Source organism: Phalacrocorax aristotelis, chromosome 1 (genome assembly GCF_949628215.1).
Source record: "Phalacrocorax aristotelis chromosome 1, bGulAri2.1, whole genome shotgun sequence".
Classification (NCBI taxonomy): domain Eukaryota; kingdom Metazoa; phylum Chordata; class Aves; order Suliformes; family Phalacrocoracidae; genus Phalacrocorax; species Phalacrocorax aristotelis.
The window spans coordinates 134,311,354-134,324,848 of record NC_134276.1 but is presented as its reverse complement, the minus strand read 5'-3'; the positions used below and the strand labels follow the sequence as shown (position 1 = coordinate 134,324,848).

Genomic DNA, 13,495 nt, shown 5'->3' with positions numbered 1-13,495 from the left:
GGTCACAATTCTTCACCAAACCGCTGTATTTCCCTAGATGCAAAGCAGTTTCAAAAGCTTCAAGCAAACTAGGAAGAGGGCTCAGAGGGGACAGAAGGGCCACAGGTGAAGTAAAAGAAAATAACCATGCATATGATTATGTAAACATAAGCCTGACTCATACATAAGGTGACATGAATGCAAGATACTAGTCTAGTTTTTTTTCATGTTCTGTGAAGCAGCAAAACCAGTAGAAGCCAGTTGTACCCTGAGTTATCTGCCCTGCTGGTAAAATCACCTCAGACAGAGGTGGGGATATTTGCCAAAAAAGTTAGGTCTGTAGCTCTTCCTCATGCCAGATTAGTGCTCATCAGAAGGCAGGATTGAACCCTATTTTAGTGGAGGTACTGTTCTCTGACCGTGAGTTTCCAGTTTGAGTAAAAGCTGTAAGTTTATGCAAGCACAATGGGGTGGACTGGGTGTGGTGAACCTGCTTGATGCAAAGAACTTCTGTTCCTCTCATTCCTCACTGCTGTCAGGTAGGTGAGCACTAGCAGCCTTGGGATATGACTGTGAGTAATGATTAGGTGCTGTTTGTTTTTCCCATGCAGTGGTCCAAGTAAATTGGACTCTGAGTTGAAGTGGGGGGCTACTCTGAGCCCTCTCCCAGTGAAGGTGATGTGAATTTCATCTCTGACCTTGGCAAAGGATAGATTTGGCTCACAGATTTAATGAAAGTGCAACTAACTCCTGATTCTGATTTCACTGCACAATGATCACAGATCAGATGGGAAGTTGTATAACAGTCATTTTGAGCAAGTACTATAAGACAGCCAGCTTTTAGGCCTTCTGTAGTACAACAGTTGGCTATTGTTCTGAAGACCTGCCCCATTACTTAGGGTGGAAAACCTTATTTCCTTAACCAGGCATGGTATTGTTAAGAGTAAGAAGCAAAGTGAAATTAATTTTATGTTGTATTAGCAGCTTTGCATTTCCTTCAGGTTCTCTCACTGACAGAGAGTAGCAGAAATTGAGCTTCTTGTAGATAGTAAACCTAGAAATCTGATTTTTGTGACATTGAACACTGGCAAACAACAGTAAAGCTATGAGAACTCATACTAAAACCCAACCTGGCTACTGGGACTGGGCATTTTATGACAAATATTTATTGAAATTATACTATTGTTTGTAATTATCTCCAGGACTTCCTTGCCTGCCCTAGGATGAGGAAATACAGGGCTGGATACACTGAGACATTGTAGTTTACTGCAGAAATAAGTGCAATGGAGCATTCCTTCAAATAATATTTTTTATCTTCCTATGCAAAAATGTTATTGGGTTGTGCTGTTGGGAGATCAATGGGTAGCCCTGGTTTCATGTGCTGAGTCTTTAAAAAGAGAATTGTGCCATAAAGTGGCTTTTGAATAGATTTATAAGTATAGGTGACATGACCAAGTCTAGGTAAGAATATTAGTTTCACGTTGTTTCCGCACCAAGCCAGTGAAAGCATTACTGAAGAACAGTTACTTGAGAATTTACTTGAGAAATTCTTTCCTTTCAGAGTGGGGGAAGGAGACAATGCCATTTATTTTAATGGTGAAACCTTTCTTTTGTTTATCTCTTTACAGTTATGTGGCTGTGGGCTGCTGGGTGTGGGCATCTGGCTGTCAGTGTCACAAGGAAACTTCGCCACATTTTCTCCTAGCTTTCCGTCGCTTTCAGCTGCCAACCTAGTCATTGCCATTGGCACAGTCATCATGGTGACAGGCTTTCTGGGCTGCCTAGGTGCTATCAAGGAAAACAAGTGCCTCCTGTTGAGTGTAAGACATCAATACTTCTTTTCACTAAGACCAGTGATTGTTGCTTTATTATTTTATTTAAATGACCAGTGCAAAATAGTCTTGTGGATCACTGTAACATTGCCCTTGTCTTTCAATCTTCTGTATACTTGCAGTATGACATCCCACAGCTTTGGTCACAGTGATATCATTGGTGTATTAACAAAGGTATCCTTGTTACTGTGTGCCCCAATGTATTTGATAGCAAAGCAAATTACTATCAGTTACCTCTGAATGGTTAAACACGAACTGTAGGGTCAACCTGTATAGGCCTTCTAGAAATGTCTGTTAAAAGGATTGACTGAAGGATTTTAAGCACAGCTGCTTTTGGATGCCACTGAGAGCCTCTCAGGGCTATTTTCTACTTTGCTGTTATTAAAAATATAGATATATATCTGACCCTTGGCAGTCTTTGTCCAGCACTGAAGCACAGAGGTTGGGAACCCCTCTCAGAAAACACAGTGTGGGTCACTCCTGTTGTATAAACACAGGAAGCCTCACCATGCTTCTCCCCACCCCAAGGAGAGAGGTATTTTGGCAGAAGGTGAGAGAGGGGCTTTCAAAGCAGACACCTTCCAATTCAGTCACAGCTTATGAATCACAGATACTGTGACATTAAGGAGCACATGGGTTTTCCTTGCGTAAAAGTCTCCCTTACATGGTGCTGGGGAACAGCTGGGCAGCATTCCTTAGACCACCTCAGAGAATTAAACTGGAGGACAAATGTGCATCTGTTATTCGCTGTCTGCTGCTTGGTTTTGTACGCTGTACAGCTAGGAAAGCAAACAGAGAATAGTATTGAGGTCTGTGTTGTTCATCCACACAAACTGCAACACCAGCTGAATTTTTGTTTGGGTTTTTTTTAAGCATGTTTATATTCTTACAAGGTTCTGCAAAAGTCTTTTCATACTATCATGACTATCATAAGTTTCCGACTGGAGAGCTTGCTGCACTGCATATGGCATCTCCCCCGGTATCTCGGTGCGGGGTGCCATGCCTATGTGGCAGTCCACTAGTACATAAAGGCAACTAACGGGCAGGAAAAGATGCCCCTGCAGAGAGAGAATTCAGCTACAGAGAGTTGGGAATAGAAGTGCTGAGAAATTTAATGACTATTCCAACAGGCAGTCAGACGTGGTTGAAGCCTACCTGCTAGGGAATCACTCCTGAGGCATGTCACGTTGATCTTTGTGGCAATAGGTTTAGCATCTGTTCTGTAGTCTGTACGAAGGAAACAGACTACCAGGGCTGCATGCTGTGACAGCAGTCAAAAAAAGAAAGACAAAAGCACTGCTGAAACCTGCAAGCAAACTGGTAGTCATTCAAACCTAAGATTTAGAGGACGCTAGACAGTGAGCTTCCTCATTGAAGGTGAGACCTACAGAACTTTAGTGGCAATACAGGAACAATATGCCTGAAGTTTGAAATCAAATTTCCATGTTTTTGGCAGTAGAGGAAAGGTTTAGAGGACAAGGCCTATAGTCTCCAGCGTTTCTAGCAGCCCCAGGTTTGCTCTCTAGCTGGCAAGTTCATATATACTGTCTGTTTTTTCTTTGTTCTAGTTTTTCATCATTTTGCTGATAATTCTCCTGGCAGAGCTGATATTACTCATTTTGTTCTTTGTTTTTATGGACAAGGTAAGCAAATATGCCATATAGATTAATTATCTGTACTAGCATGTAAACCAGGTTCAGTTTGCTTTTGTTTGATGGAAGTATGTGGGTTCTCCTTGCCCTTCACTTGGTGAAGGTTTAACCTTGAGATCTTGGCTGTTTTCTGTAAGCTGCTTCTGCAGAGCAAAGAAGAAGGGATGAGGAGGGCAAACAGGAGAGAAGAACCTGCTGAGCTTTACAGTTTCCTCCCTGAAATAAAACCATGGTCCAGGGCCTCCCTTTTAGTCTTCTCCTAAAAGCTAAGATAGCCTTCAACATATCTGTTTGATGTCTCTGCAAGAAGCTGATCATCTTGTGGACCTGGGTTGTGGGAGGTCCTACTTAAGACCTGGTTAGCTTCTTAGGGCCAGTCCTTGGACAGGAGTGGAGGAGAGAGGCCTGGGATATTCAAAGGTTATTCCAGATGCCTGTCTCATTTGACTGGGCCTTTTCCCAGAGAGTTTGACAAGGGTGCAGAGCAGATCAAGAGGCAGCTTCTCCTAAAGCCCACCTGTAGGAATCTGCTATCTAATAGAGACTAAGTGAAGTAGGCACAACTGGCTGGCCTGTCAGATAGGTAAGACTGGAAAAATCCTTGGGGAACTGAAGAACTCTGCTAAACACAGGACAGAGCTTTACAGTATGACCATGTCCAGACTGATTTTAAAATTGAGCTCCTACCAGATTTGTATCTCTTCCCAGGTTGTCATTACGATGCCCGCCACTTTCAGGGAGGTGGCGTGAACCTCTGATTTTGAATGGGATGTCGAAGAGAGATGAAACAGATATTATAATATAGTTGACCTTTATGCCAGGACCCATAGGTTAATCCTTTCTCTGCTGCCAGCCCACTGCTGTCAGAGCCAAGGTGCATTCCTACCTGCATCGAGGACTCCAGCCTTGGACTGAAATTTATACAAGAAATTGGACATCTCAGATCTCCCATTAACCATTCCAACTTCCTCCTCTAAAGAAAGAGGAGCACATTTGAAAATCATAAATCCTACAAGCCTGTCCCCACAAGGAGAACAATAATAATGCCCTTTTTCAATTGATTTTGTATTGGCCATTTATTATAGCCTGCCTGAACCGGTGCAAGGGATAACTATGTTAATGTTGGGAGTCTGGGACTCCGATTTTATTATATTAGCACATTGAAGTATGCCATAGGTTACAGGCAGGAGAGGCTGCTGTGGGGTATAGCCAACAGCTGTTTCTGGCAAAGTTAAAGCTCAGCAAATCTCTGCTGATCACTCTTCAGTTAGTTTGGATCAGATGCAGACTATAGGAAGGACTCGTAGTAGAGGGGAAGCCATTTGGTCTCCTATCTCATGAGAATTAATCCAGTATTTTGCAATCTGAGGGAGAGAATAGGCCTTGGCAGGTGCTGAAAGGTCCCACTGACTTGTGAGTCTTGAAGCTATGATGGAGCTTTTCTACCCATGTTAAGTTTGTGGTGAGAGAAGGTAAGAGAGATACATTCTATATGCAAGCCTATACCATTTGGTCCTTTCCTGTAAGCACCAGTGCATTGACTTTCTGTATTTTTTACATGATGCAGGTCAGTGAGAGTGCAAAGAAGGATTTGAAGGAAGGCATGAAGCTATACAATTCAGAAAATAATGTTGGACTGAAAAACGCATGGAATATTATTCAAGCAGAGGTAACATATTTTCTCAATAGAAAAAAATAGCAATTTGGCCATAAAGGCTGCTTCAGTTTGCAGCACCATGCCAAGTCTAAAAGATGGCTGATACAGGCTTTGGTGTCTGATTTAGCACTCTTGAACAACCAGGAAGTACTATGAAACCCAGGATCAAAGCGTATGCTGTAAGGTGAAAGATGCTTATCTCTCTCTGAGATTCTCTGTTCTTATCACAGGCAGAGGTGATCTGAAACAGAGGAGAAAGAGCAAAACCTGCATAGGTAGAACTGCAGCTTTGGCAGCTAGGCTTTTGCCATGCAGCAGCTGTGGGCAGATTACCTTACGTTTTCGTGTTTGGGCTCATGTCTCTGTGACAAGAAAACTAACATAACCTCGAGCATGGGACCATTTATTTTCTTTGTGTTTTTTTTTTTTTTTTAATGTTGTTAAATATTTGCTTTAAGTGATCACTGAGCACAAAGCACTTGAAAAATACAGAAGTATTGTGGCAGCCCTTTTGAAAATATACCATGGTTTAGTGGAAGTAAAAGTTTGTGGTGGTGCATGATTCACAAATTGTGCTAGTTAGGTTAATTTATTAATCATTTACTTTTGCCGTAGATGAAATGCTGTGGTGTGAATGACTTTACGGATTGGTACCCGGTGCTGGGAGAAAACACTGTCCCAGACCGATGTTGTACAGAAAACTCCCAAGACTGTGGACGGAACTCCACTGAATTAGTGTGGAAAACAGTAAGGCTCGCTTTGCCCAGGTCAAGGCTTAGGGAGGGGTGGGAAGGAAGAAAATAGAGGGAATGCATGTGAAAGAAAATGTGATCTTGGGATTTCAATTTTCATCTTTCATCATTTCAGGGATGTTATGAGAGAGTTATGACTTGGTTCGATGAGAATAAACATGTACTGGGTTCAATTGGGATGTGCATCCTCATAATGCAGGTAATACTGGTATGGTGTTTGTCAACATGGCTTTGATTTGCTGTTAGCTTTCTTGATTCTGCTGTGTGAAAAGTGGTGCTCAACCACTTTGAGTTTGATCATGATCTGGGGGTGTTGGTTGACAGCCACCTGAACATGAGCCGGCAGTGTGCTCAGGCGGCCAAGGCGGCCAACAGCATCCTGGCTTTTATCAGGAACAGTGTGGCCAGCAGGAGCAGGGAGGTGATAGTACCCCTGTACTCAGCACTGGTGAGGCCACACCTCAAGTACTGTGTCAGTTTTGGTCCCCTCACTACAAGAAGGACATTGAGGTGCTGGACTGTGTCCAGAGAAGGGCAACAAAGTTGGTGAAGGGCCTAGAGAACAAGTCTTATGAGGAGTGGCTGAGGGAACTGGGGTAGTTTAGTCTGGAGAAGAGGAGGCTGAGGGGAGACCGTATCGCTCTCTACAACTGCCTGAAAGGGGGTTGTAGCGAGGCAGGGGTTGGTCTCTTCTCCCTAGTAACAAGCGATAGGACGAGAGGAAATGGCCTCAAGCTGCGCCAGGGGAAGTTTAGGTTGGATATTAGGAAAAACTTCTTCACTGAAAGGGTTGTCAAGCATTGGAACAGGCTGCGCAGGGAGGTGGTGGAGTCTTCATCCCTGGAGGTATTTAAAAGAAGGGTAGATGTGATGCTTGAGGATATGGTTTAGTGGTGGACTTGGCAGTGATAGGTTAGCAGTTGGACTCGATGATCTTAAGGGTCTTTTCTGACCTTAACGATTCTATGATTCTATGATTTTAAAATGTTAGATTTGTTTTATGAGTTCATTTAAGGTCATCTACTCAGAAAGGAGGCAGGTCAGCAGACCGTCCCGCAAATAAGACATGATACAGTGGGGTTTTGCTTACTTGTGTTTTGAGTTCAGAGCACCACTTTGGAGTTCCCATGTTTAGCCATTTGTTACGCTGTCCCTTAAGGAACTAGTTTTTTTTTAATTTCGTAAGCAAGTCCTAGAAATTGCCAAAATGAGTCAAATCATGGCCACTGAACTGAGTAGGTGAACGTGTTTTAAAAAAGAAATGCAGAAGTATCATCATAATCTGTTACGGTTTCGGGGTTCCTGTATCACTGCTGTACTTTTGGGGGAGAATACCTGAATCTGATGTTTTCAGTCACAGTTATCTGGCTAAACAAGCACAAGTTGTTGCGTAAAAAGGAACAGTGGCTCATATGTATTGATTCTGAAAAATTGTTGCATGTATGACAAAGAGCCCTGAGAGCTTTTTGCCCCCATCTATGCTATGACAGGCACATCTCTAGGCATTGCTGTGTGCCTGAACAACATACATCCAAATTTACTGATCAGTGTTGAAGCTGGAGAAATATGGCTAGTGTAGAATGATTTTTAAAACTACAGCTGGAACATGAACACAGGTCAGCAGTGTAGTTTTGGCAGCCTCCCTATACTGAAGCTCTTATTGTTTGTTTTCCTTCAGATTCTTGGCATGGCCTTCTCCATGACACTCTTCCAGCAGATTCACAGGACTGGCAAAAAATATGATGCCTAAAGCCTCTGAAACATTATCACATCAACTCTTCTCTGTCTCATCATAAAAATCAACAAAAGGAATGACCGCAAAGAGTATCAAGCCTAGCCCTGCTGAGGGAATCTGTCCCATTGACCGATCTACATTGTTGTTACTTGTCCAGTTATTATCACAAATTGTTGACTCATTTTTTAATCTGTTTCACATTTGCCATTTATTTGCCAAAGAGGGGGGCAACCCCCCAAACAAATGGATTTTCTACACGAAATCATAGATCTGCTCTAAGAATGTTTCTTAACTTAAGAAAATGTTTTGCTCTACTAATACATGCTATATGTGCAAAAATTATGTGTGTTCAACTTCCAGGGATAATTCTTCAAAGTCTTCCATTAAGTTTTCAACCCTCATGTCCAGTTTACTGGAAGACTCCGAAAAGCCACTCTTGAGAGTCCTAGGAATCGGAGCTGCTCTGCTTTGCAGCTTCTTGTACCTTATGGTGTATACTTTTTTATTATGTTAATGATGATGATTATTATTATGATGGATATAGCTTAAAATTTAGTTGCCTGACTTATAACTTCTTACTGTTTATGGTTTTACACATTTATTGTACATTAATTTGGGAACCACTGTGCAATCTTCAGAGGACATGTTTTTCAAAGTTGACAGTTGGTGAGGGCAAATAAAGACATAACTTTTCTCAAGTCCATGGGGAGGCATCATCTACCTTTATCAGGGCCTTGATACTGTAACCAAGGTGGTTCCTTTCAAATCAGAGGCTCTTTACTCAGATGGAATACAATGCCTTCCCATTGGACCAGATGGTGGTGACTTTCCTACTCCTATGAGGCAAAGTTCCAATGCCTTTACTCAGCCAAAGCAGTGTCTGGCTGCTTTGATGTCATGCTACTTTGAAAGCTAAAAGTACTGACTAAGCAAGTTACTGCTCCCTGGCACGAAGGAGAGAGATTTCAGTCTGACCTACTGGCCAGTTGGCAGCAGATTGTGTTGTCTGCTTCAAAAAGTTTGCCCAAAGCATGGCATGCTTCTGCCTATGAGGGAAGGGGATGGCAATTTGATGGCAACATTGTCATGCCATGCCCTTCCTTGAAGGGGTTTCCTCAGGCAGATGACAGCTGTCTTCCTGAGCTGGAAAAGGTGGTTTGATTAAAGGTGACCAGATGATGCAGGAAAGGGGCGATTTCCAAAACAGCACTCAGAGAGAGTATGTGTTGTCACACTCTCAGTATAGGATTGGTTCTTGCTGATAGATTGCCAAGTCCATCCAGTGGGGTAGTTCAGATTTCACTGCAAAGCGTATTTTTACCAACATTCCTGTTAGAAAACTTGAGCGTATGCTTCTCTAGTTTGAATGCTGCTTCATTGCAAGCAGCCCCCATTTACCCTTTGTTCCAGGTTTTTGCTGTTTTGTGAAGGAAGAAGAAAAGGCTCAGGCATTGGAGGATGTTCTGATTTGACTCCAGTCAGGGCTCAACACAGCTCTGAAAGAAACACTGCATTTTGTATTAGCAGCAGTCAGAAGTGACCTTCAGAGGTTACCTCATCCAATGTCACTCACAAATGGGTGCTGTCATCTACATATGAAGGGGTTTACTGTGACATTATTGGGCTGAGTTTCAGAAACTGCTGAGGATGGAGATTTTGTGCCTTTCAGAGCCATACCATGTCAAACTACTGCTCTGGTAAACAAGTTTCTCTTAATGTCCACTCTGAATATTTATACTTTAAACTCTTAAAAGATATAATTTTAATTGTATCATTCAGCCTATCTTTTCTTTGTGGGCTGAAATAGCTGTGGAGCTACTTCATATCTGGGAATTTTTAGTCCCCTGTTTATCTTCCTAGTAGGTCCTGCATGCATCTGTACAGCTGGCATATGGCAGCAATAGTTTTTAGTCCCATGTTAATCTTCCTAGTAGGTCCTGCATGCATCTGTACATCTGGCAGCAGTAGTGGTTTGTGTGGCCTATGTGTCACTTTTTTGAGTTCCTTGTGAAATCAGTGTGACAGGAAGGAGTGTGAATGTGTGGGAGATGGACATGAATTTGGGTGTTGCAGTGAAGAAGGAGGTTACCATTCTTAGAGCATGGCCCTTGCCCATATAAGCACAATGCTCAAAGTTTCACAGGGCTCTTGTTTCCCACTGAAGCAGACAATGCCATATGGGTTCAGCTATTTCACTTGGATTGCCTTGAAGAAGCAGAGGGAAAGCACAGAAACTGAATCCAGTTTTACTTCCATTTCTAACAAAAATTGGGACCAGGAGCATCTAAGGCCACTGGAGATGGATGTTCCATGTTGAAGAAGGGGCTCTGATGCCCAGTGTACTTGCTGCTACATGTAAGACTGTATCCAAGGTTGCTAAGATGCATTCCCATTTTTGCAAGAAAAGACAGGATGATTTTCATCTGATGGCTCCACTACATTCTCCCTTTGGGCTGAGGCACTTAGCTTTCTCTAGCTTTCTCTGGCATTGAAAAAGAGTGAGGTGCAGGGCTGAGCAGGAGCATCATCTCTGTCCTTCTGGGTCGCACAGTGGTACCTGCCACATCTTAAATTTTAATCTGCAGTCAGTTTTTTTTACAAAAAAAAGGGTAAAATATATTAGTGAAAGTAATAAGGAAATAAAAAATGTTTATGTGTAATTCGAAGATCAAATGTGTAGTTGCAAACTCAGCTACTTTGCCTTCCATTGTATTTTTCTAGACAAACTTATTTTCTAGAATGCTTCATTCCATTTCACGATCTAGCAGCATAGATCCTGAAATCTTTTTTTTTTAATGACTACTTTTGGCATTTTAAGCACAGTATTAAGTGGCATAGTTACACAAACTTCATGTATTCATCTCTATGAAGCCACCTACAGGAAGGGGGTTAAAAGCAGGGCTGATTTGTGTCTTTAGCTGACTTTCTGATGTAGGAGGTGATGACAGGCATCCTGAAAGGAGCAGAAAAATAATGGCATTTTCCAGGCAACAAAAAACAACCCTGGAAAGTGTGAGGCTGCATCAGTCAGTTTGTCAGAAAAGGCACTAACTTTCCTGTAGACTGGTCAAAAGGAGCTTTGGCTCATGTATGTATGCACTTTTTTTGCTTATGCTGGTGCGTGGCTGTGTGTTTTCCCCAAATGTCACTCTGATTATTTAAGTATAAGTTTTTAGCATGTTTTTAAATAAAAACTGATACTAAGTAAAAGTATCTTTAATATACACAAATACTGATTAGAATAAATGCATACCTCTCTATCTCTAATTCATGAAAGCACAGTTAAGTGTATGAAAGTGCTGTTTCTCTGAGTGTCCCTTCAGTCTGTAGCATACCTGCTGTCTCACTGTGCTTCATGCTTGGAAGCTGCAGCAGAACTTAAGCAGAGACATAATAGAACTGCTTGAAGAACCTCTACTTGAAAGCTGTTGAAGTGATAGCAGTGAATTCTGTTCCCTCCTGGTGGTACCAAGGCTGTTAGTTATAAGAAGCCCAGGTGGAAGGCACTCAAAAGAAGTGCCCATAGCTAAGTAGCATGTGAGATGATAAAAACAGATGACAGAGGATGCCTTTTAATTGTCACGCACAGTGTTCCCGGACTATGGTAATGTTAGGCCAACTTTCCTATCCTGTGTCCACCCCCCATTTGTATGCATGAAATACAAACTTACACACAGAAAGGGTGCAAGCAAAGGGCAGCCAAACTGATCCTCATGGCCTTTCTTGGGCAATGTATTGGTTCAGGCGTAGAAATGGCACAGAGGAAAAGGGTGTTTTCCCAGCAGATGGTTCTTGGGAGCAGCATGGAATAGGGCACACATAATTCTGATGTAACTGCTTTCTGTAGAGTAGAGCAGCTTCATCCTGTAGCTGGCATGGGGAAACCTGGAGATGTTTGCCTAGGGGCTAGCCATCTGTTGTGCAGTAGATATTAGACACTAAGAAACACCATACCCATTCCCACCAGGTGATGTTTGCATCAGTGTTTCTTCTATGCAATACCTACTTTCACCTTTATATAAAAGATTTTTACTAGGATGATATAAAAATAAAGGATTTTTTAAAAGGTGCCTCTTTGAGCTCATTTCTCTCCTAACTCCAGCTACCACCAAAATGAAAAGGGGACAAAAAAGTTCCAAGAGGTGACTCACAGAGATCTATTCCAACTCCACTGCAGTTGAAGTCCAGAGCTCCTGAAGCTGTTGCGTGCCTGAAGAGACCCGCCCCCCACCATCCTCTCTCATCTTCCTTCAAAACAAGACTCTAATAAAACAGAAATAGGTGTGAAAGATCCCCAGAGAACAGCAAATTGGTTTTGAGAGCCTGGTAACATAGGAAAGAGTTTGCAAGTGTCCCAGAGAATATAGAATAGTCAAAGAGAGGACAGCGTAGTAGAGAGCTTGAAAGGCATCCAGATGATGCTGAGACATCTCAGAGAAACCACGAAAATTGATTAAACACTGAGACAGAGAAAGATCGCAGAATAGCCCTCCAAATGCCAGGAAAGTAAAAGATGGTCTGAAAGATCCCCAGATGAAATAGTGGAGCCAAGCAGAAGCCAACAAAGCAACAGAGAGTCTGAAAGAGATTCAGAGAACATAAAGTAGCCTCAAGGAAGGGAAGAAAGCCTGTAAGTGCCCAAGGAAACAAAATGTAGCAGAGTGAAAAAGACCAGGAAAGAACTAGACAGGGCAAAGTACCCCCCAGAAAATACCAAAGAGGCTCAGCGATAACAAGGAAGTATCAGAGATATTAAAGGAATACCTAGTAATACCAAGGGTGGCCTCAGTGAAGACCAAAAAAAAAAAAAAAAAAGCAGAAAGCTTGAAAGTGCCCCAAAGAATAGCATCAAAGAAGGGAAAATGAGCCAAAATCTGTAAAAGAGAAGACAGAGTAGCATCAAAGAGGCAAAGAAACCAGTAGAAAGCCTGAAAGAACCATGGTGAACACACCAAAGACCTTGACAATAACAAGGTAGGAGAGATTCTGAAAGAGCACTAGGAGAGACTGCCTGCAGCTGCTAAGAAAGGAGAGAGGCTACAAGAGCAACAGAGAATAGCCTTGGAGAAGGGAAGAAACAAGCAGGAGGGTTGAAAAAGTCCCAGGTGAAAGAAGAGTAGCTGAGATGCTGCAAATGTTGAAGAGAGACTGAAACAGCCCCAGAAAACCCAGTTTAACTTCAGAAAAGTGTGAGGGGGGAAACCAGCAGAAAGACTGAAAGTGCTCCAAAGTGAGAGGAAGGAACAGACTGAAAACCTGAAAGGCAGCCATAGCAGCTTTGGAGAGGCTAGGGAAGAAGCGGAGAGGTTGAGAGAGAACAGAGAAGCCTTGCAGAGCCTGAGAGACTAGAACAGAGCCTGAAAGAACCTCAGAGAAGACAGAGTAGTCTCAGAGAAGGTAAGAAGATAGCATAAAGCCTGCAAATGTGAAGAATAACAAAGACAAGCTTCAGAAAGGTGGAAAAAAGTAGACAAGAAAGAAACCCAGAGAGCATACAGTAGCTGTGGGGAGGTGAAAAAACATAACAGGAAGACTGAAAGAATGCTGAGAGGGCAGAGAGTAACCTCACAGAGACCAAGACAGAAGCAGAGACGTTAAAAGACTCCAAGGAGAACACACAGTAAAACTGGAGGGCCACAAAAGTAGGAGACAGACTAGAGCAACCCAACTGTTGCAGGATACGCTTAGGGCAGTGAAGACAAAGCAGATAGCCTCAAACAGCCTCTGAAAGCATGCAGAGTATGTCTCTGAGTGAGAGAGACCAATGCAGAGGCGTTTGAGGCAGGTTGAGAGGAGAGCAGAAGGAGCCTGTGGCAGGGCATGACCGTATCGCTTGACCTGTGGTCTTTCAAAAAACAAGAAGGGCTAAACGGTATTAGCCCCAGTAT

General features: G+C 42.6%; 1 protein-coding gene across 6 annotated transcripts in view; it reads left to right on the top strand.

The window, feature by feature from the left end:
* TSPAN9 (tetraspanin 9) overlaps positions 1–11,677 on the top strand; it is a 198,493-nt gene extending 186,816 nt beyond the window's left edge. For 5 of the 6 annotated variants that reach the window (XM_075109954.1, XM_075109925.1, XM_075109944.1 and 2 more), the window contains 6 exons: positions 1,608–1,799; positions 3,380–3,454; positions 5,031–5,132; positions 5,736–5,867; positions 5,988–6,071; positions 7,551–11,677. In XM_075109954.1, coding sequence (XP_074966055.1) covers positions 1,608–1,799; positions 3,380–3,454; positions 5,031–5,132; positions 5,736–5,867; positions 5,988–6,071; positions 7,551–7,622 — 657 coding nt within the window. In that variant the 3' untranslated portion in view covers positions 7,623–11,677. The remainder of the gene's footprint in view (positions 1–1,607; positions 1,800–3,379; positions 3,455–5,030; positions 5,133–5,735; positions 5,868–5,987; positions 6,072–7,550) is intronic. The other variant, XR_012663183.1, reaches the window with a different exon arrangement.
* Positions 11,678–13,495: the final 1,818 nt, after the last annotated feature.